Genomic DNA, 22,815 nt, shown 5'->3' on the forward strand with positions numbered 1-22,815 from the left:
AGGAACAGGCCCTTTGGGCCACACTAATTGCGCTGACCATTGTGCCATTTGTGCCAATTTAAACTAATCACATCTGTCTGCACATGGCCTCTATCCCTCCATGCCCTGCCTATTCATGTGCTTGTTTAAATGCCTCTTAAATGTTGCTATTATATCTGTTTCCACCACCTTCCCTGACAGCATATTTGAGGCATCTACCTATCACTATATAAGCTAAAATTTGCTTATCAAATAAATCTCCTTTAAACTTTCCTCCTCTCATTTTAAAACTATACCTTCTAGTATTTGACATTTCCATCCCAGGGAAAGGACTCTGACCCGTCATAATTTTTTATACTTCTAGCCGGTTGCCCTCAACCACCAAGAGAGGGCAGAGAAAACAATTTTGTTCAACCTCTCCTTGTATGTAATACTCTCTAATCCAGACAAAATCCTGATTAAGATACAAAGTGCTGGAGTAACACAGCGGGTCAAACAGCATTTCTGGGGAACATGGATAGATGATGTTTAGGGTCAGGACCCTTCAGACTGATTGTGATGGGGGGGGGGGGGGGGGTTAGTAAGAGAGCTGGAAAATAGGAGAGGCTGGACAAAGTGTGGTGAGTGATAGGTGGATGCAAAAGATGTGAGATTAGGATAGAAGATGTGTGAATTATGAAGCCAGAGGAAGGAATGTGGGTGGAAGGAATTTGCAGAAAAGGGAGAAATAGGTGCAACTGCGTGTGGTGGTGGGGGGGGGGGGTTTAGTTTATGTTAGTTACATAAGTTTGGAACGTTCAATGTTCATACCACTTGTAAGCCACCCAAGTGAGGTGCTGTTCCTCAAGTTTGCTTGTTGCTTGGGTAGCTTACAACCTAATTAAATGCAGCTCATGCTCTACTTGAGTAGCTTACAATCTTAGCAACTGGAGGAACAACACCTTGTATTCCGCTTGGGTCGCTTACAACCTATGAGATATAAGAGCAAATCAGAAATCTGGTGTCTATTGCTTAATGAACCTCCTGACATTCAAAAATCTTTCTACATTCTACAAGGTACAAGTCAGCAATGTGATAGAATATCCTCCACTCGCTTGGATAAAGCATGACACCATCCACGGCTGAACAGTTGGTGTTATATTAACCATCCTAAACATTAACTTCCTCCACCACAGGCACGGTCACCACCATGTGCACCATCTACTGCGGTTATGTGCCTGGACTACTACAATAACACTCACAAAGTCTATCACCAAGAAAGATATGGGGAGCAAATGCATGAAAGCACAACCATCTGCAGGTTCTCTTCAGGTCACCACAATCAGCCAGAATTTATCATCCATCCTTCATCTCACTAACTCTAATTCCTGGAACACCCCCTCCCCTCCCCTCTCCATAGCACTTTTAAAACACTTCCACAAGAAAGCAAGGTTGTTCAAGATGTGAACTTACCGCCACCTTCTCATGAATGATTAGGCTTGGGAAATAAATGTTGTGCCTTCAGTAACACCTAGATCCAGGAAAAAGAATAATTAATAAACAAAATTGCCTTCCAACAAATGTGTCAGTGCATCTTCAGAAAATGGGTAAAGCATTGGCAGATGACCAAAGAGGCTATCGGTAAAGGTCTTTCTCTTGCCTTGTATGTTGTAGACATTATGGAACTTTTGAAGCATGGTGTTCGTCATTAAGGGGACAATAGTGGCAGTCAATTTGTGCATACACAAGAATCTCACAATTAGGATGGCGCAGATCAGTTCGTTGCTCATTTGAACTGTGTTTAGGAGTCTTATAAGCGTTCAAATGTTCGTCATGCACTGATGATTGTAAGTCTACCACTGTGTTGGTAATTAAGATAACTGTTTGAAATGGTGTGTAAAGAGCACGACCCGCAAAATGCATTTGATATAATTATTATGCCTTGTGAGATTTCTATTTACTTTGTGTATTCATCCCAACAGATTAATTAATTCTCCCTGCAGTACAGGCTTTGGTCATATAATAACAAAATTAAATTATGATTTGAAGTCAACCAACTCTTGAATTCTGCCCTAAAACTTGGTCAGGATAATTATCTGTGGACCAGCATCAAATACTGAAATAGTATCTGATGTATAGCGTTGTAGGAAAATCTATGCTGATTTTGATCTTGTGCTAGCATTTTGAGTTAAAGCAAATGTGAGCTTTAAATACAATTTGTGCATTGTAATATTTTTATTGTTGCAGACCAGGAATTGAGGAATGTTATTGACAAATTGGCACAGTTTGTGGCCCGGAATGGTCCAGAATTTGAGAAGATGACAATGGAGAAGCAAAAAGATAATCCCAAGTTTTCTTTTCTTTTTGGAGGAGATTACTACAATTACTACCAGTACAAGTTGGCAATTGAGCAGCAATGTAAGTAAAAAGATTATGATTGCACTCTTAAATTGGTACAAAGTAGATTATAAATATACTTGTCTTGGAAATTGTACTTGCTTCCTTAATACTCAAGGGTTGTGATTACTGTATTATATTTCTAGTGAATGGCATTGTAGTTTCCTTTAGTCTCTGATGGAGTTCTTTTTTTTCTCCGCACACAACTGCTGAGTAAGTAAATATGCCCAAAATGATTAATTTACTCTTGTCAAAACTGGTTTGAAATGTTGTTGGTGTGAGCCACATTTTTGAACTGCTGCAGTAATGGAAATATATTTCCAATTCAGGATTTTGGAGGGGAACATACAAGTGGTGGTGTTCACATGCACCTATTGCCTTCCTTGTTGGAACTTAGGAAGTTCGGCATGTCCCCTACAACTCCCACCAACTTCTACAGATGCACCTTAGAAAGCATTTTATCAGGATGCATCACAGTGTGGTTTGGGAACAGCTCCATCCAAGACTGCAAGAAATTGCAGTGAATTGTGGACATAACCCAGACCATCACACAAGCCAACCTCCCTTCCATTGACTCAAGGGTTGTGACATTTATACATCCCGCTGCCTCTGCAAGACCAGCAGCATTCTCCTCCCCTTTCCCATCAGGCAAAATGTATAGAAGTGTGAAGATGCACACCTCCAGATTCAGGGACAGTTTCTTCCCAGCTGTTATCAGGCAACTGAATCATCCTACCACAACCAGAGAGCAGTCCTGGACTACTATCTACCTCATTGGTTACCCTCGGACTATTCTTGATCAGACTTTGCTGGCTTTACCTTCCACTAAACGTTATTCCGTTGTCATGTATCTATACACAGTAAATTACTCGATTGTAATCATGCATTGTCTTTCCGCTGACTGGATAGCACGAAACAAAAGCTTTTCACTGTACCTCGGTACACTTGACAATAAACTAAACTGAAAACTGACTGGTCACAGATTTCAGAGCTGAAATGCAATGTCCTTTGTTGTGGATAAACTGTGAAGTTACAGTGTGATAGTGCTGAAGGGAATGAATTACAAATATACTAATCAATGTAAAATGTTTTCTCCTGAATGATGATGATGATGGTGAGCATCAGCATGTCATTTTGACATTAGTTTGTACATGGAGTCCGCTGACCATTAAGCATCCATTGACACAAATCCTACTCAAAAGTTATTTTATTCTCCCAACAATTTCATTATCGGCTTGGAAATACTAAAGCTGTGTTGCCTTTGGTTTGGAAATGCTAAAGATGTGTTGCCTTTGGTTTGGAAATGCTAAAGGTGTGTTGCCTAAGGTTTGGAAATGCTAAAGCTGTGTTGCTTTTGGTTTGGAAATGCTAAAGCTGTGTTGCCTAATTAAAGTTGCCTTGCCTAATTAAAGTTGCCTTGCCTAATTAAAGTTGCCTTGCCTAAGAGGCCGCGACTCGAATAATAGTCGCGTCCTCACCAGGAAGCGGCTGAAGGACGGTATCCCCCGCACCGTGCCCTCTTCCCCCACATAAAAACATTTAAAAAATCATAAAAAACACACATCAACATAACTAAAAAAACAAAAAGATACCTGGCTGAAGGTGGAGGCTGCTGGCACCAGCGCCACCGGAAGTACGCCCCTCTGGTGGGAGGGCCTATAAAACCCAGAAGTGTGGGCGTGGCTCAGTCTCTGCAAGATGGAGGAGGGAGAGGTCACAACTCGCTCAAGAAGGAACTGCAGATGCTGGAAAATCGAAGTTAGACAAAATTGCTGGAGGAACTCAGCGGGTGCGGCAGCATCTATGGAGCGAAGGAAATGTTTCGGGCTGAAGCCCTTCACGTCAAGTCAAGTTTATTTGTCACAGACGACTCGCTGTCTTTAGTGGCCTTGCACCTTGCTTGAATTTGGTGGCCTTGCACCCAAAGTGGTATGAAACTGCACTTGAATTTGGTGGCTTTGCACCTTGTTTGAAGTGGTAAGAAACTGCACTTGAATTTGGTGGCCTTGCACCCTGCTTGAAATGGAATTTCAAGGAATAGCCGTGAGTCAACTGCCAGCCCACCAGCCGTGAGTGAGCTGCCAGCACAACAGTCTTGAGTGACTGAGCCGCCAGCCCAAGAATCCATTTGTCCCACAATGTCCATACTAGCCCTCTAGAAACCAGTCCCTTCAGCCCACAACACCCATACTAGCGCTCCCTATACATTCATGACTATATAGCCACATTTTGCTCTAATTCCATCTACAAGTTTGCAGACTACATTACTCTGGTGGGCTGAATCATGAACAATAATGAGAGGGGATAGATGAAGGAGATGGAGAACTTAGCACATAATGTCAGGAGAATAATCTCTCCCTCAATGTCAGTAAGATGTAGCGGGGACTTGCAGGAGTCCAGCCAAAAATTAGTCGGACACGAGTTGTGTGTACTGGACATGTTTAATCTCTCTAATACAGCTCCCTACTCCTTCAAGGACACGGGCGTTGCCCGGCCTTAAATTCCAAATCGTGACCCCGTGACTAGCGCCTCCCACACCAAGATGCCGCCCTCTAGAGCCGATGGTTCGTTGTGACTTTGGGTTGTCACCAGGTGCCGCCACATGACCCCCCCCAGAACCAGGGCACCGAACCGGGCGGGATGCCTAACGAGGCTGCCCGAACGCGTAGATACAATCCCACGCCCCGGGGGCTTGCTCGGTTCGGAAGATTCTCCGTGAAGCCCTGGACGGCGGACGCCCGCGACGGGGCGGTTGAGCACATGGACTATCTTGCTTGGGCCCAAATGGGCTGGTTTCAAACGAGACATAGACACAGCTTCACGCCGGCCTCCCATGTCCAAATCGAACGTAGTAGGCCCGTGCTGCAGCACGCAAAGGGTCCTTCATATAGGAGCTGCAAGGGCGACCTGTGAGAGTCGTGGTGAAGTAAAACGTACGGGCAGCCCATCAGTGGCACATGGGGAGGGGCCACTCCATGACGCGATGTTGGGATGTGAGACAGGGTACCGACCCCCTCCCGCAAGCAGAACAGCACCGATGACGGGGGGTTCCTGGGACCCATTAGCAGCAGGGACAAACTCCCCGGGGACGGTGAGCGGAGCATCATATACCAATTCCGCGGAGGACGATGACAGATCCTCCTTGGGGGCCGTCTGAATCACCAACAGGACCCATGGCAACTCGTCCATCCACCCAGGGCCTGTGAGACGAGCCTTCAGGGCGGCCTTCAGACAGTGGTGGAACCACTCCGCCAACTCATTTGACTGGGGATGGTACGCTGTCGCGTGGTGGAGCTGTGTCCCCGACAGGTGTGCCATGGCTGACCAACCCCAAATGAAGTGGAACCCCAAAGCGGGCAATCCAAGTTGCCACGAGCGCACGGCTGGGTTGAAGTGTCCGTGAGCAGGATGGCCACCGGCCACTGCGTAAAAAGGTCTACCATCTTATGCAGGTGTGAAACGCCCTGGGACGGAGGCCCCACGATGTCCACGTGATCGAACCGCCGGCGTGGCACTGCGAAGTCTTGAATGGGCGTCCAGACATGTTACTGCACCTTTGATGCCTGGCATGGGATGCACGCCCGGGCCCAGCGAGCAACCTGCTTCCGAAGTCCGGGTCACATAAACCTTGTGGCCACCATAGCGACCGTGGCCTGGATGGGTGGGTGGGCCAGCCCAAGGATCATCTCAAACATGTGACGGCGCCAGGCCGCCGGAACGATAGGCCTCGGCTGACCCGTGGATACGTCACAGAGGATGGAACCCGAAGGACCCAACGGCACGCCTCAAGCACCAAGCCAGAGATTGCGGTGCAGTACGCCGGCATCTTATAGTCCGCCAGATAAGTAAATTCAAAGAGCGGGCAGGGCAGGTGGTCGCCCATGAGCGTGAGCATCTCGCTCATGAGTGCCGAGGGCATCCGGTCGCCGAGCCCGCCCATGTTAAGGACCTAACGGGTGCGTTGCATTCGGCTCGGCCCGTAGATCCGGAGCAGCAGCTCCTTGAGGCCTGTGTACTTACCCAGCGCCGGCGGATTATCCAGGTAAGGAATGACCCGACCGGCCGTCTGCTGGTCAAGGGCGCTTACCACATATTGATAGCGCGTCTCGTCGGCTGTAACGCCACGGATGTAAAATTGGGATTCGGCCTGTCGAAACCAAACCACCGGCTGCGAGGTCCAAAATGTCAGTAGCTTTAGGGAGACCGCGTTGAGGTCGGCCTCGTAGGCGGCAGCGGCAGAATGCATTGTTTCCTCAAATTTCTCTTCCAGGATTACACTCCTGGGCGCCTGGGGTCACCAGTGTAGCGGGGACTCGCAGGAGTGCAACCAAAAACTAGTCGGACATGAGTTGTGTGCACTAGACGTGTTTAATCTCTCTAATACAGCTCCCTACTCCTTCAAGGACACGGGCATTGCCCGACCTTAAATACCAAATCAGGTACCGACCCCGTGACTAGCGCCTCCCACACCAAGACGCTGCCCTCTAGAGCCGATGGTTTGTTGTGACCTTGGGTTGTCATCAGGTGCCGCCACAAAGGAACTAATTATTGACTTCGGGATGCACGGTGGAGTACTTGCCCCAATCTTCAAGTTCCTTGGTATCAATATTACCAATGATCTGCCATGGACCAACCACGTTGGCGTGATAGATAAGAAGGCACACCAATGCCTCTATTTCCTGAGGCAACTGAGGAAATTTGCCATGTCTCCAGTAATTCTTACCAACATCTACAGATGCACCATAGGAAGTATACTGCAGGTTGCATCACTGCTTGGTTTGGGAACAGCCCTGCCCAAGACTGCAAGAAATTGCAGAAAGTTGTAGATGTAGTCCAGTCTATCACACAAACCAGACTTCCTATCATTGTCTCCAACTACATTTCACGATGCCCCTGTAAAGCAGCCAATATTATCAAAGACTTGTCCCACCTTGGTCATTCCTTCTTCTCCCTTCTCCCTTCCGGCAGAAAGTACAGAAGCTTGAAAGCGTGCTCGCCAGACTTGGGGAAAGCTGCTTCCCCTCTGTTATCAGACTTCTGAACAGTCCTTCCATTAGCTAGCGTACTGTCTGATGCACCACTCCCCATTTAGAACATTGAACTTTGTCTATAGAACTGATGCACAACAATGCTGAAAACTATATTCTGCACAATGTATCTCCCCCTTTATCGGTGTACTAGAGTTTGACTTGATAGTATTTATGTATGGTATATCTGATCTGTTTGGGTAGCGTGCAAAATACACTTTTCACAGTACATGACAATAATAAACCTAACCAACTAGAACTGCACAAAGTTTTATAAAGCTGCAACATCACTTCCTAACTCTTATACGCAATGCTCCATCTGATGAAGGCAAGCATAGATTACAAAAAATGCTGGAGTAGCTCAGCGGGACAGACAGCATCTCTGGAGAGAAGGAATGGATGATGTCTTCTGAAGAAGGGTCTCGACCTGAAACGTCATCCATTTATCCTTTCCAGAGATGCTGCCTGTCCCGCTGAGTTACTGCAGCATTTTTTTGTCTATCTTTGGTGTAAACCAGCATCTGCAGTTCCTGCATACAGCATAGCTTACATCTCCTTTACCACTCCAGGGCTAGAAATTAACGGTTGCCCGGGTGCCAATGGCCACCTAAAGACCCGCCGGGAAACCTAAAAGCCCAGTCATTTTGCCCGGCTTGACAATGCAGATACTGGTTTATACCTTGACCAGATGGACACCAAAATGGAAGATTTTTAGCGTAGTTAGGTGACACAGCGGATCAAAGTCTGCAGCATCTCTGGAGAAAAGGCAAAATGTTACATTTCGGGTCGGCAATGTGGTGTAGTGGAGTCGGGGTGATGGAGGGTTTAATTCTGAGTCGAACCTGACGGGACCCCAACCTCAGCAGCAGGGGCGACGGCGGGCGGCGCTGGTTGGACCTCCTCCGGCAACTCTCACCCTGGCTGTGAGGCGCTCCCAAGCGCCGCCCGCGCGGACGTCCCAGCTCATGTCGGGAGCGGCTGCGTAGCAGCGCTGGGATACTCCGGGGAACAGCGATGCCTTACCGGGTCGCTTTCGGCAAGCAAACGCTCCCGCACACCGAACATCGCGGAGCGTCGCTGGATTTGGAGCCGCGAAGTTGGGGGACCCCTTCTGCCGTCTGCCGGTTGGACCTCCAACCCCGGCAACTCTACCCCTGGCTGCGCGGCTCTTCATCCAGCCACCCCCCGCGGTGTTGTGTGTCGGCGGCCACAGCGCTCCGGAGCTTGCGGGTGACCCGGTAAGGCATTGCCCGCTGGCGCTGAGATCCCAGCGCTGCCTCCCCATATAGTGGCGGCACTCGGCGGTGCTGGGGCGGGGCAGCTAAGGCAGCGGGGTTTGGAGCGCCTCGAGCCAGGTGTAGTTGCCGGGGTCGGAGCGCTGACCTTCCTTCCTCCCCACCGGCCTCTGCCCTGCTTTCTTACTGCCCGACCCCCCCATTGACCGCTCCCCGCCTGTCTCTTGGGGACGCCCCCCTTCCACCCCCCCCTTCACATAAAAGCCCCTAAACTAACTCCTAACATCCGGCAATGATTTACCCATTCCAGCCTCTTCAGTCCTCACTGACAGTCCCCTGGGTTGACTCCCCGTCCCCGTCAAGTTTGGCGCCAAACCCCCCCCCATCCCGAAAAAATCTATTCGGATCCTTTCACTGATCACCGGATAAATCCACCTCGCATTGATTCTCCGAAGATCCACCCTACAACTGGTCCCCCGGAAGCATCTCTGGAGAAAAGGAAGTGACATGTACTGACTCCCCTTCCCATCCATCCTGCACTGCTCCACCCATTCATCCTGTACTGATGCCCCCCCCCATTCATCCTGCATCATCTCCCGATTCATCCTGTACTGACCCCCCCCCTCCATTTATCGGCTGCTGCACCTTCGCCCCCCCCCCCCCCCACTTTCAAACAATCCCTCCCTGCATCCCCCCCCCCCCATCCATCCTGTAGTGAACCCCCCAACTGCCGTCTGACATCCTGTACTGATCCCCCCCCCCCCCCTCCACCCTGCACTGATCCGCCCATCCATCCTGCACTGATCCCCCCCCCATCCATCCTGTAGTGATCCCCCCCCATCCATCCTGTAGTGATCCCACCCATCCATCCTGTACCTCCTCCCACCCATCCATCCCTTAGTGATCCCCCCCCATCCTGCATTCATCCTCCTGTAGTGATCCCCCCCTCCATTTATCCTGCATTCATCCTGTAATGAACCCCCCATTCATCCTGTAGTGATCCCCCCCTGTATGATCCATCCTGTATCCCCCCCCCCCATCCATCCTGTAGTGATCCCACCCATCCATCCTGTAGTGACCCCCCCCCCCATTAATCCTGTACCCCCCCATCCCCCCCCCCCCCCCCCATTCATCCTGCACTGATCCCTCCATCCGCGCTCATCCCCCCTCACCAATTTTGCCTACTCCAACCAACACGCATGAATTCACCCTGCCTCAATCAATCCATCCCCCCCCCCCCCCCCCCCCCCGCACTGATTGCCCCCCATTCATCCTGCACTGAACCCCCATCCCCCGCTCTCCCCCCAATTTTGCCCCTCCCCCCCCCCCCCCACCCCCCCTCAATCAATCCATCCATCCCGCACCGATGATTCACTCAACCCCCCCCCCCCCCCCCCACCCCCCTATCTATCCATCCCGCACTGATTCCCCCCCCCCCCCCCCCCCCCCCTGCTACGCTGGAAATGTCTTCAGAGCGAACATTGACTATGTTTGATAACGGAATGCAATCAAATGTGTTTTAATTCCCAATGTTATTATTTGTTTTAATCCATAAAGATGGATTAATTAAATTGTGAACACGTGAAACATTAAAACCTCATTGTTCGATTGTCACTGCTGCCGTTAACACGTTATTACAGAATTAATTTTAATGGCAAATTAATGCTCTTAATATGGAGTATCAGTACTGTACTTATTTAATGAACATTCACAATTATTCGTTGGGTTTATCCAGGTTTTACTTCTACAGTCGGTCATATATATCACTAATTTGGTCAGTAGTTATTTCAGTTGAAATGTTAACGTTAATTCTGAAGTGGGAATGGTGGAAACAGCGTTTATCAATAAAAAAAATTAAATCTGGTGCGTACAAACTGGGTATCTTCATTGCTGTTCACAACACACACATCTAATCTGAATGTCCGGTAATGTGGCGTTTGACACCTTTAAACATATTGCCAAAAGAACATTTAGTGCAGTTATGTCCTTTGGCCATCTCTTGTCAGTTAGTGTTATATCAGATGGGTATAGTCGGTTTTAACAGCTATTATCATAAAATGCATTTAGAAATGTCCTTGCAACCTGTATATTTTGTGGATAAATTATGTGGGAAGTGAAAGTGTTTATGTACCAATAGCAATAACGACCCATGCTATGGCCATGTCATGATAATTTTCGGTCATTCACGGAAAACATGCTTGCATCAATCTGTAGTGCATGGTTAACATATATGTTACCAGGATATATTAACACAGGTTGATCATACGCTGAATAATCCAACCACATTTTTGTTTGGAAGAGGAAAGGAATAATAGAAATTGCTTTCATTGCAACGTGTAAAAAGAGTTGAGATACTGTATTATAATTTTGCTGCATGTCATTGTGGTAAATATGTCTTGATTGGTGAATATGTTTAATTTGTGACTTTATTTGAAGCAGAAATAATATGTGAATGCTTCATTGAGCATAATTCCGACTGGTAGCTACGCACTTCGGCCGAGCACATTATCGCACGCTTCATGCAAGCCGTCTTAAATGACCACTTAAACCGTCATTTGGCAACCTAAAAAGCTGCCTAGGTTGCCCGGCTGACAACAGAGAAAAAAAGTTAGGTGAGAGCTCTGCACTCTATATACTGGTGTTACTACTTTCACGTATCCTATGGACTCAGACTCCAAGATCAGACATCAGTGCTGTTAAGGGTCCTGTCATTAATTGTATACTTTCCTCTTACGTTTGACTTCCTAAAGTTTAATACCTCAGATCAAACTCCTTTTGCCATTTATGTCGATATTTATAACTGATCTGTATCCTGCTGTGTGTTTTGACAGCCTTATTTACTGTCTGTAACTTCAATCAACCTTTCTGCGTCCTTCCCTACCCTCATCAATCACCTTTGTCACCTCAAAAAATGTAATCAAATTGGTAAAACATCACCTATGCTAGACAAAGCCATGCTGACTGGCCCAACGTAGCCCATTCTCTTCCAAATGTGAGGAAATCTTATCAATCGGAATCATCTCCAAAAGCTTCTGCACTGTGCCTCTCATTCTGTAACTGAGGACTACCCTACTCACTATTAACAATACTGCAAACATTTTTATCAGATCTACATTCACATTCAGGTTGTTCGAATGTAAAGTAAACAGCAAGAGTTCCACTACTGATTCCTGTAGTACACCACTGGTCGTAGGGCTCCAATCACAAATGCAAGCCTCTACCATCGGCCTCTATCTCCAATCACTTACACAATTGCACATTCAATTTGCTAAATTTATCTGAATCCCATGAATTTGTACCTTTTGGATCAATCTCCTCTGTGGAACGGTGTCAAGTTCATTGTTACCTTACCAGGATGAATATCCTGTCAGTTTGTACCTTCTCAAGATCCTGCCACCTCCCACCTCGCATTATATATTTCAACAAACAAGGTTTTGTTCCAAAGTTTTAAATTCCACTGAATGTAAGCTCACCACTTCTGCATAAATAACCCCTCGGAATCAAGCTTGTGAAACTTCTCTGAACTGCTTTCACTAAAAATATGCCTCTCAGTTTAAATAAAAAAACAATATTTTGAAGGCTTTTGTGTCATGAGACCTTTAACCTGCATCACTGCATAACTGGCACTTTTCAGTATAGTGAAGGGCAAGCAAAATATTATTTTTGAATGCTGTCCTCTTATTTAGACAGCAGAATATTTGGCAGTCTGCATTCTCGCGCACATGATCATCTTTCTTTGGGATTAGTTGTCAGAACTATTTTCAAGTGCTACATGAGTCATCAGCCTCATTTAGCACACTGGCTCAAGGTTCTCTTTGTTTGATGTTTTGGATACTGGTAATTTGTGATTTATTACAAAAAATACAATGTTCTACTTTTGGGAATTTAAGTACATTTGATTGTTCTAAACACACTGCAGCCAAGGGTTATTTCAGTCAAGGTAGAAATGGATCTTCAGAAATAAGAAAAAATAAAATTTGAATTTTCAAATTGTAACTATTGGGAAGCTAATGTCTTTTTGACAGGAACTTGAAATTGACTCACTCCGTCAATGAAGATGAGTTTGCGGATCCTCTGCTTTCCTCTTCTAAAGTCAACAATAAGTTCCTTGGTTTTAATAATGTTAAGAGCAAGGTTTTTGTAATAGCACTATTCAATCAGGTGAACTCCCTCTTCAAGAGTTGTGGACGTAGCCCAGTTCATCGCACAAACCAACCTCCCTTCCATTGACTCCATTTACACTTCACTCTACCTTGGCATTGCCGCCAACATAATCAAGAGCCAGTCTCACCCTGGTCAATCCCTGTTCCCCACCCATCAGGCAAAGACGTACAGAAGTGTGAAAACGTATACAGTGCTCTCCATAATGTTTGGGCCAAAGACCCATCATTTATTTATTTGCCTCTACTCCACAATTTGAGATTTGTAATAGGAAAAAAAATCACATGTGGTTAAAGTGCACATTGTCAGATTTTAATAAAGGCCATTTCTATACATTTTGGTTTCACCATGTAGAAATTACAGCTGTGTATATACATAGTCCCCCATTTCAGGGCACCATAATTTTTGGGACACATGGCTTCACAGGTGTTTGTAATTGATCAGGTGTGTTTAATTGCCTCCTTACTGCAGGTCTAAAAGACCTCTCATCACGTAGTCTTTACTTGCAGTCTTTCCATCCCATTTGGAAACTTTCATTGTTGTTTATCAACATGTGGACCAAAGTTGTGCCAATGAAAGTCAAAGAAGCCATTATGAGACTGAGAAACAAGAATAAAACTGTTAGAGACAGTTGGGTTTACCAAAATCAACTGTTTGGAACATCATTAAGAAGAAAGAGAGCTTACTAATCGCAAAGGGACTAGCAGGCCAAGGAGGACATCCACAGCTGATGACAGAAGAATTCTCTCTATTATATAGAAAAATCCCCAAACACCTGTCCGACAGATCAGAAACACTCTTCAGGAGTCAGGTGTGGATTTGTCAATGACCACTGTCAGAAGACTTCATGAACAGAAATATAGAGGCTACAGTGCAAGATGAAAACCACTGGTTAGCCACAAAAATAGGATGGCCAGGTTATAGTTTGCCAAGAAGTACTTATAGCAACCACAGTTCTGGAAAAAGGTCTTGTGGACAGATGAGACGAAGATTAACATATCGTAGTGATGGCAAGATCATAGTATGGAGGAGAGAAGGAACTGCCCAAGATCCAAAGCATGCTACCTGATCTGTGAAACACGGTGGTGGGGGTGTTATGCCTCGGCATGTATGGCTGCTGAAGGTACTGGCTCACTTATCTTCATTGATGATACAACTGCTAGTAGTAACTGATGGTAGTAGCATAATGAATTCTGAAGTGTTTTGACGCATCCTATCTGCTCAAGTTCAAACAAATGCCTCATTGGCCGGAGGTTCATTCTGCAGCAAGACCATGATCCCAAACATACTGCTAAAGCAACAAAGGAGTTTTTCAAAGCTAAAAAATGGTTAATTCTTGAGTGGCCAAGTCAATCACCCAATCTGAACCCAATTGAGCATGCCTTTAATATGCTGAAGAGAAAACTGAAGGGGACTAGCCCTCAAAACAAGCATAAGTTAAAGATGGCTGCAATGCAGGCCTGGCAGAGCATCACCAGAGAAGACAACCAACAACTGGTGATGTCCATGAATCGCAGACTTCAAGCAATCATAGCATGCAAAGGATATGCTACAAAATACTAAACATGATTACTTTCATTTACATAACATTGCTGTGTCCCAACAATTAAGGTGCCCTGAAATGGGGGGAACTGTGTATAAACACTGCTGTAATTTCTACATGGTTAAACAAAAATGTATAAAAATGGCCTTTATTAAAATCTGACCATGTGCACTTCCGGTGGCGCTGGTGCCAGCAGCCTCCACCTACAGCCCGGTATCTTTTTGTTTTTTTGTTTATTTAGTTATGTAAAAGTGTTTTTTTTTGTGTTTTTTTGGTGTTTTTATGTGGGGGAAGAGGGCACGGTGCGGGGGATACCGTCCTTCAGCCGCTTCCTGGTGAGGACGCGACTATTATTCGAGTCGCGTCCTCGCCCCCCCCCCCCCCCCACAGCGGCCTACCTACCTGGATTGGCGCAGCCTTTCCTGCCGGGATCGACCGGAGCTCCAGCAGCGGCGGGACAGCGCTGGAACATCGCGGGGCTGGCGATGCCTTACCGGTGGTCGCCGTCTGGAGCCCGGAGTGCTGGACCTGCTGCACCAACATCATGGAGCTGCGGTTTGCGGAGCTCCCAACGCGGGCGGCGCTGACTACAACGCGGGGTCCTGTGACTCTGCCCGGCTCGACCTGTGGACTCAGGAGCTGCAGACTCCGGCAGCGGGAGGCGGCTGATCAGGAGGTCCGGGCTGCTGAGGAGGAAGATGCTCACCGTCGGGGTTCGGCGTCGGCGTTCCACCAGCCCGGCGTGAGGGCCTGAACATCGGGCCACCCGGGGCGGCGACTGCGGGTGCTCGGAAGGCCCCGACCACGGATGAACACGGAGGGGAGGCTGGCTGGACTATGGTGCCTTCCTCACCTTGGTGCCATATATGTTATGTTGTGTCGTGGACCTTCTGTGTTTGTGCTTTTTTTTTAATTTTAATTCAATTTCAATTTTATTTTTAATATGTTTTATTATTTATTTATTATTTATTTTTATTATTTCTTTGTGATTTTTTTAATGATACTGCCTGTAAGGGAAATTCATTTCGTTGTCTCAAATTGAGACAATGACAATAAATTTGAATACAATACAAAGAATACAATACAAAACCACAAGCGATTTCTTTGTATTACAAATCTCCAATTGTGGAGTACAGAGGCAAATAAATAAATTATGGGTCTTTGTCGCAAAAATTATGGAGGGCACTGTACCTCCAGATTCAGGGACAGTTTCTTCCCAGCTGTTATCGGGCAACTGAACCATCCTCTCATCGGCTAGAGTGTGGTTCTGGCCTCCCATCCTCCTCATTGGAGATCTATGAACTATCTTTTATTGGACATCACTGTTATATCTAGCACTAAATGCTATATTCTTTCTATTTTATCTATGCTCTGGACAGCTTGATGATATTCGCATATAGTTTTTTCTTTGATTGGATAGCAGGCAAACAAAAGCTATTCACTGTATATGACAATAATAACTAAACTAAACTATGACTCGTCATTATCTGTAATTTGTCCAACAACTATGGTGTCATCATCAAATTTAAAGATGGAGTTGTGGAACTGTCAAGTTACATAGTCATGGGTATGGAGGGAGCAGATTAGGGGCTGAGCACACTGCCTTGAAGTCTAGTGTCCACTTACAAAGGGATGCTCAGCAACCCAGTTCCCTGAGGTTGGTAAAAAGTTTGGAGAGGATGATGGTGTTGAACGTTGAGCTCGAGTCTATGAACAGCCTGATGAGTGTGCTTTTATTGTCTAAGTGATCCAATGCAGAGTGGAGAGCCAGCGAGATCACATCCTCTGTTGATCTCTTGTCATTAGGTAAATTGTAGTGGGTCCATATTCTTGTTGAGGTAATCGTTGATATGTACCATAGCCAACCTCTCAAAGCACTTCATCACCACGGATGTTATTGAGGCATGTCAGCTGACTCTTCTTGAGCATCGGTATTATTGATGCTCTTTTAAATGTGATGGGAATCTCAGACCTCAGTAATGAGAGGTTGAAGATGTCCGCAAAAGCTCCAGCCAGTTGGTACGCACAGGTTTTGAGAAAGTCACCAGTTACACCATCAGGTCCAGACTTTTTCCGAGGGTTCACCCTCCTGAAGGATCTTGTGATGTCAGCTTCGGAAACTGAGATTATAATACCATCAGGTATTATATGTCGATCCCTGTAAGAATGTAGATACCTCTCATTCGTTTAAAATAATTTTGTGAATATCTCCTCGTATGACAAACCTCCTTCCCAGTAATTAATATGGTGAAACGTTGTTAACACTTCCTATATCATAAATAAATCCTCTTTGGGGGAGGAAGATCAGATGTATTCACAATATATCAAATGTAGACTCATGAAGACGCTATATAATTGAATAATTATATATAATTTCTTATCTGGTATCCATTTGCAATAAAGGCCAATATTCAGTGATTAGTGCACAATAATCCTTCTGAACAAAACCACTGTTCAATTTCATATTATCTAAAGAATACTCCATTCTAGTTTTCTTCTGCCAGTGTTTTTGATACATAGACAATTACTTTATAATTGGTATTAGTCTTTTTTTTTAACTGAGTAGTATTTGGTTTTCAACTGATATAACCTGCTCTTCTGCAAAACATATCAAATGTCTTTGTACAGTTGGACTTCCTTATCCAACCCTATTTCATTGAGTCTTTATTCTCTCTCTTTCTCCTTTTTCCATCCGACTTTTTCCGTTCATTTGCTGCTGCTTTAACCTTAGTATATTTGAATAAGTAGTCTCTAACCCCATTTGACTGATCTTTTTTTCCCTTCAATCACAATTCCAACTCGCATTGATAATTATTTCCTATCCCTCCCCATCAGAAGCATTGCCACAGGCATTTTTAAAAACTTTGTTTTTGTTATCTGTTTCCTCCTATTTATTTGTCTATTTATTTATTTATTTATTTATTTATTTGCCTCTATCTTCCACGTTCCTGCATCACATTCAAAATGGAAATGGTTCTGAGCTGCTTTTGAAGTGTGAAAAGGAAAGCAGTGGTAGGATTTGATTTCAGCAACAGCAGAACGTTGAAAAAACGGGAAGGAAACAAGGACAGTTGGTGATGTTTATGTAATGGATAACATTATCTTATGATAGAAGATATACAGAGCATAATAGTATTTTGCATTAAAACATAATAGACAGTTGTGAAACATCTGTGGAGTATGAAATTGTTACCTTTTCCTTGTTGATGAACTCCCATTTGCCTTTTCTGTGCTTGCCCGTATATAGTGAAGGGGAAGCAGGCAGTAAAGAAAGCGAATGGTATGTTAGCTTTCATTGCAAAAGGATTTGAGTATAGGAGCAGGGAGGTTCTACTGCAGTTGAGGGTCCAGACCACATTACAGTTTTGGTCTCCAAATCTGAGGAAGGATTTTGCCAAGAGGGAGTTAGATGTGGTTCACCAGACTGATTCCTGGGATGTCAGCCTTTTTAGCCTGTCCAATCCCTACAAAATTCTTAAAGGATTGGACAGGCTAGATGCAGGAAGATTGTTCCCGATGTTGGGGAAGTCCAGGACAAGGGGTCACAGTTTAAGGATAAAGGGGAAATCCTTTAAAACCGAGATGAGAAAAACATTTTTCACACAGAGAGTGGTGAATCTCTGGAACTCTCTGAATGAGGCCAGTTCATTGGCTATATTTAAGCCCCTGAATAAGGGGATCAGGGGGTATACTCGGGATACTGCATGATCAGCCATGATTATTGAATGGCTAGGCTTGAAGGGCCGAATGGCCTATGTTTTCTATTTCCTTGTTTCAATTTCCTTGATATTCAAAAATCTACTCAATGACTGAGACTGCACTCAAATTGGGTAGAAACATTGCCGACCCTCAATATAAAAAAACTGTCTCCTTGTGGTCCTGCGTGGCCAACCCCTCATTTTGAGATGAGCCCTGGTTGTGGACATTCAGACCAGAGGAAATATCATCTCTGCTTCTATCCTGTGGGGCCCCATAACAATTTTCATAAGAGTGATACAGTGTGGAAACAGGCGCTTCGGTCCAACGTGAAGTTGTAAAGGTATGAAATTGTGTATGGTTCAATATGATTACAACATCTAACCTTTGGTAAGTATAAGCCCAGTGTGCTCATAGTGTAGAGTATCTATGAGATAACTGGTATGATATTACAGTGTAGCTGAGACATGAGCATTCACGTCCATACTATAGGAAGTTGAGTCTTTTATTATTTATGTTCAGAATTATCTGAGAGACACCTGTCTCTGCCACATATGACAATGCACTGCCATATATCATTGTAGGACCTTACTGGTTGGGGCTCCTTTTGTCCAATCTAAAGTACAGTCCCAGAGATTAGCTATTGGATTGTGGAGTATGTGAGGACGAGTAGAAATGAAAGATTATTTACTTCAATAGGAAGTATCGAAAAGTAAGAACATTATATAAATTGCGTGAAGCTATTGAATATTCGCTTCAGAAAGGACTGAATGTTCTTGCACAACAAACATAAAGTCAACAAGTAGGCATAACAAGTAATTTAGAAGTCAAATAAGTGTTAGCCATTTTTGCAAGGGGCATGGAATACTAAAGGAAGGAAGTCTTGTAATAATACTGCAGAGTTTGGGTGAGACCACGTCTGAAGATAGGCAATCTCTGATTTACGGCCGCTGGGGTTAGAGATATTCGCCCTTACGGAATGCCCAAGTCACCATCCAAAAATCCAAGATATTGAATAAAATTTGATTTTACTGAATTTATGTGAAGGGAAATTAAATAAACACAAAATCTAAAAGAAACAAAAAAATGTGTCAATTTTTATATTTCTCAACTTGCATTCCTTGATGCTTGTGCAGAAAAACATCCCTGAGACGTGCATCTCCTGTTATAACTTGGGGATTTAAAGATAAATAGTCTTAAGTTGTGGAAAATCATAATGTGGATGGTTCCTATGAATGTAAACCCTCTGTAGCATGTATTCCTTAAATAACAAACCATGCAATGATAAGAATAAATGACTCATTTTCCAAATTGCAAAGTGTGCTTTGTTTGGTAATGCAGGATGCTGTGCTTGGTCGGCATGTATTTGCCATTAATATATATTAGTACTTTATATGAGAGATTTATATATATTTTGTCCAAGTCGGTGATTGATTGGGTGTATGAGCCATGATAAGGATGCAGTGATTTGGACAGGTTGAGTGGGTGGGCATGGCAGAAGTAGTATAATGTGGATAAATGCAAGGTTATTTACTTTGGCAAACCAGAGAGGCAGATATTTTCTGAGTGACAAGGGATTCGGCTAGGGGGAGATGAGATTCAGGTGACCTTTTGCACTAGTAAGTTAGAGTAAGCATGCAGGTAAGTGCATTAGCAGTTAAGAAATGTAAGGGTATTTTGGTCTTCAAGGCAAGAGGACTTGACTATAGCAATACAGATGTCCCCAGATTAAAGCAGGATTCCATTCCTGAGAACTATTTGTAACCCAAATAATTTGCTAATGGAAATGCGTCCATAAACAAGTTCTCACATGGCAGAAGGTGTCTGTAGCCCTGAAGTAGCTGGAACATCAATCCTGCTGGTGCCGAAAATATTCGATTGCACATACTTCATGGGTTAGTGGGCTGGGTTATAGGTGAGACCACAACATGGGTATTATGTGCAGTAACAATCTCCTTATCTGAGGAAAGATGCTCTGACTCCGCAGGCTCAGCAAAGGCTCACTAGAATGATTTCTGGGTAGGCAGCACTGACAGATAAATAAACTTTGCATGATGGGACTTACATTTGACAGAGTTTCGAAGATGTGAGAGATGACCTCTGAAACTTTTAATATCCTGATGGGACTGGGCAACTAGATGCAGAAACTAGATTCAGCCGAACAATAAGGGATAGGCCATTTGGGACTGAGATGAGGAAAAAATCTTCACCCTCAGAGTGGCAAGTGTTGTCAGTGCAATAACTGTGTAGCTGTTTGGTAACAAGCTAGAAAAGTTGTTTGCTCTTAGTCAAACTAAAAGATAGGACAGTATAAATATTATAGTTAATTAAATTTGATGTTAATGAAAAGGCAAACTGAGGCTGCAAGACAAGTTTGTCTGAAATTTTATCCATTTACAATGCACGTACCCATTACTGTTTTGTCCATATTGCTAAAATTTCTGTATAATTTCCAAAAGCAGTTTAGTCAAAGCTGAACAAATTCCCTTCTGGGTATGAAAAATGTGATTAATTCAGTTATGATTTATCATCAAATCTTGAATTGTTTGAAAGCAATAAGACTTTAATTGTGTAAACATATATAATGTTTGTAACGTCTCGAGATAACACAAAATAAGTTACGCTAACCTTAAAAAAAAAAACATTATTGAAAACCATACAACTCAAACATTTACACTTTAATGGCAAGTTAATTGTTTCTCAATGAAACATAATTATTTTAGATTAATGGTTATTGTGCAAAACAGTACACAGTGTTCTCGGTTCACATTGGAAAAAGTATGTTTCTTACTTCATGTTGACAGGAATGAATATATTTCATAAGGCACCCACCTTCTAAACATTTGAAACACGGATATCACAAGTGATAGATGATTGATTGGTTGGTTGAATTGATTGATTGAAAGACGCAGCATGGAAACGAGCCCTGCGGCCAAACAAGTCCATGCTGATCATCAATCACCCATTCAGACTAATTCTGTTATCCAACTTTTGCATCCATTCCCTATATACTAGGGGCCAATTACCCTACAAATCCATACGTCTTTGGTAAATGGGAGGAAACCAGTGCAACCGGATGAAATCTGTTCGGTTACAGTGAGAATATGGAAATTTCACACAGATAGCACCTGAGGCCAGGGATGAATCCGGGTCTCTGGCGCTGTGCTCTTATCAACTGCGCCACATTGCCGCAAAATTCTATTGGCCTCTCTCCCATATTCAGACCCAGTGACCTAATTTAGCTGTAATCCTGAGTGACCACTGTCTCAGGTTGATGGCCTTTTTTCTCGCAGGTTTAATAGAAAAGGCTAGTGATATCTAAGCCTGACGACGATACAGGCTGAATGAAAAAAATACAAAATTCTGCATAACTGTAATCTCTGTTATATGTAAGTTAATTTTAAAAGTTTCTTTGGATGTGGTTTTAACATTAATCAGTTGCCCATTGTTTGCTGCTAACCTGTGTATAAAAAAATATGGCTAAACAATATTATCCATTTTGTAGCATTGCCCAAAGTTGTTTTGATTTTTTTCATTTTAAGTCGGGGCATTTGTTTAGTAAATGCAATATGAACCAGAATACAATTATTTCAGGATGTGTTTTTGAAGTTCCCTTAATTTGTGAGAAATAATAAACTTCCAGCCAGCTCAGTTGATACGGGCTGATTGTCGTGAGATCACTGTAGCATTACAGAATTAGCAAATATGACAGCAAAGAACTAAAACCCATTTTTTAAGTTCATAATACTAGGAATAGCTTCTTATAATTGTTTCAGAAACATCACCAGTTTTTCCTCCCTCTACAGATGCCGCCTGACCTGTTGAGAATTTCAAGCATTTTGCAGTTACATTTCCGAGTTAACTAATCTCTGGAGAAAATAGTGCCCTTAGCGTATTTAGAAATTTGTAGAGATTCCTGAGATCATGTCAGGCATAAACTTTGATGTTACTGAGATTTAAATTATTCAAGTGTGATCACAGTTCCCACTCATGTTGTTTGGAGTTTGAGAAGCCACGCAGTGTCCTGCAAGTTGGATTTGAAAAAGCTTTTGGAGAACAAATGTCAAACAAATACAGTGATAGAAAGTATAGTTGAGTGTATAATGTTGTCATGAGTGCCAGAATGTGTGAATAATTTATGTTAACGTTCTGTTTTGTTTTGTTTGCAGAAGAAATGTAGAACAAATACAGTTATAGAAAGTATAATTGAGTGTTTGTTTAATGTTGTAGTAAATGAATGAATGTGTGAATATCTGATGTCAATGTTCTATTTTTTGTTTGCAGTGTTGTGCAATCCGTCAGGACAAGAAAACGAGCCACCAACTCAGGTCCCCGTGCCAGCCCCAATCCCAGGCCAACTCCCTGCACCACCTTCCACCACTATGCCAGGCCCAGCTACTGCTCCAGCCCTATCCCAGCCTCCCACACCTCCAGGTCCAGGCCAGCCACAGTTGGAGGAGTTGATACAACAGAGCCTATGGAATCTGCAACAACAGGAGCAGCATCTCCTCATGCAAAGACAGGTGAGTTACCACAGTTGCAGTGGTCTCGGCTTCACACAAGTCTCGGCTTCACACAAGAGAGTAAGTCAGTTGAATGGAACAAGCCCTTTGTGTTATCAGCCACATTCAACGGTGTACCAATTAGAAACTCAGGCAATAGTTCTACACATGTTCTAAACAATCTGGGTGAAGGATAATCTGAATGTGTAGGAAGGAACTGCAGATGCTGGTTTAAACCAAAGATAGACACAAAAAGCTGGAGTAACTCATCGGGACATGTAGCATCTCTGGAGAGA

General features: G+C 44.1%; 1 protein-coding gene across 4 annotated transcripts in view; it reads left to right on the plus strand.

Moving 5' to 3' along the window:
* cherp (calcium homeostasis endoplasmic reticulum protein) overlaps nucleotides 1–22,815 on the plus strand; it is a 61,528-nt gene that overhangs the window by 2,997 nt on the left and 35,716 nt on the right. For 3 of the 4 annotated variants that reach the window (XM_055658721.1, XM_055658723.1, XM_055658722.1), the window contains exons 2-3: nucleotides 2,206–2,376; nucleotides 22,302–22,540. In XM_055658721.1, the coding sequence (XP_055514696.1) occupies nucleotides 2,206–2,376; nucleotides 22,302–22,540 (410 nt within the window). Of the gene's footprint in view, nucleotides 1–2,205; nucleotides 2,377–21,310; nucleotides 21,407–22,301; nucleotides 22,541–22,815 lie in introns of those variants that run through there. The other variant, XM_055658725.1, reaches the window with a different exon arrangement.

This window comes from Leucoraja erinacea, chromosome 29 (assembly GCF_028641065.1).
Source record: "Leucoraja erinacea ecotype New England chromosome 29, Leri_hhj_1, whole genome shotgun sequence".
Lineage (NCBI taxonomy): Eukaryota > Metazoa > Chordata > Chondrichthyes > Rajiformes > Rajidae > Leucoraja > Leucoraja erinaceus.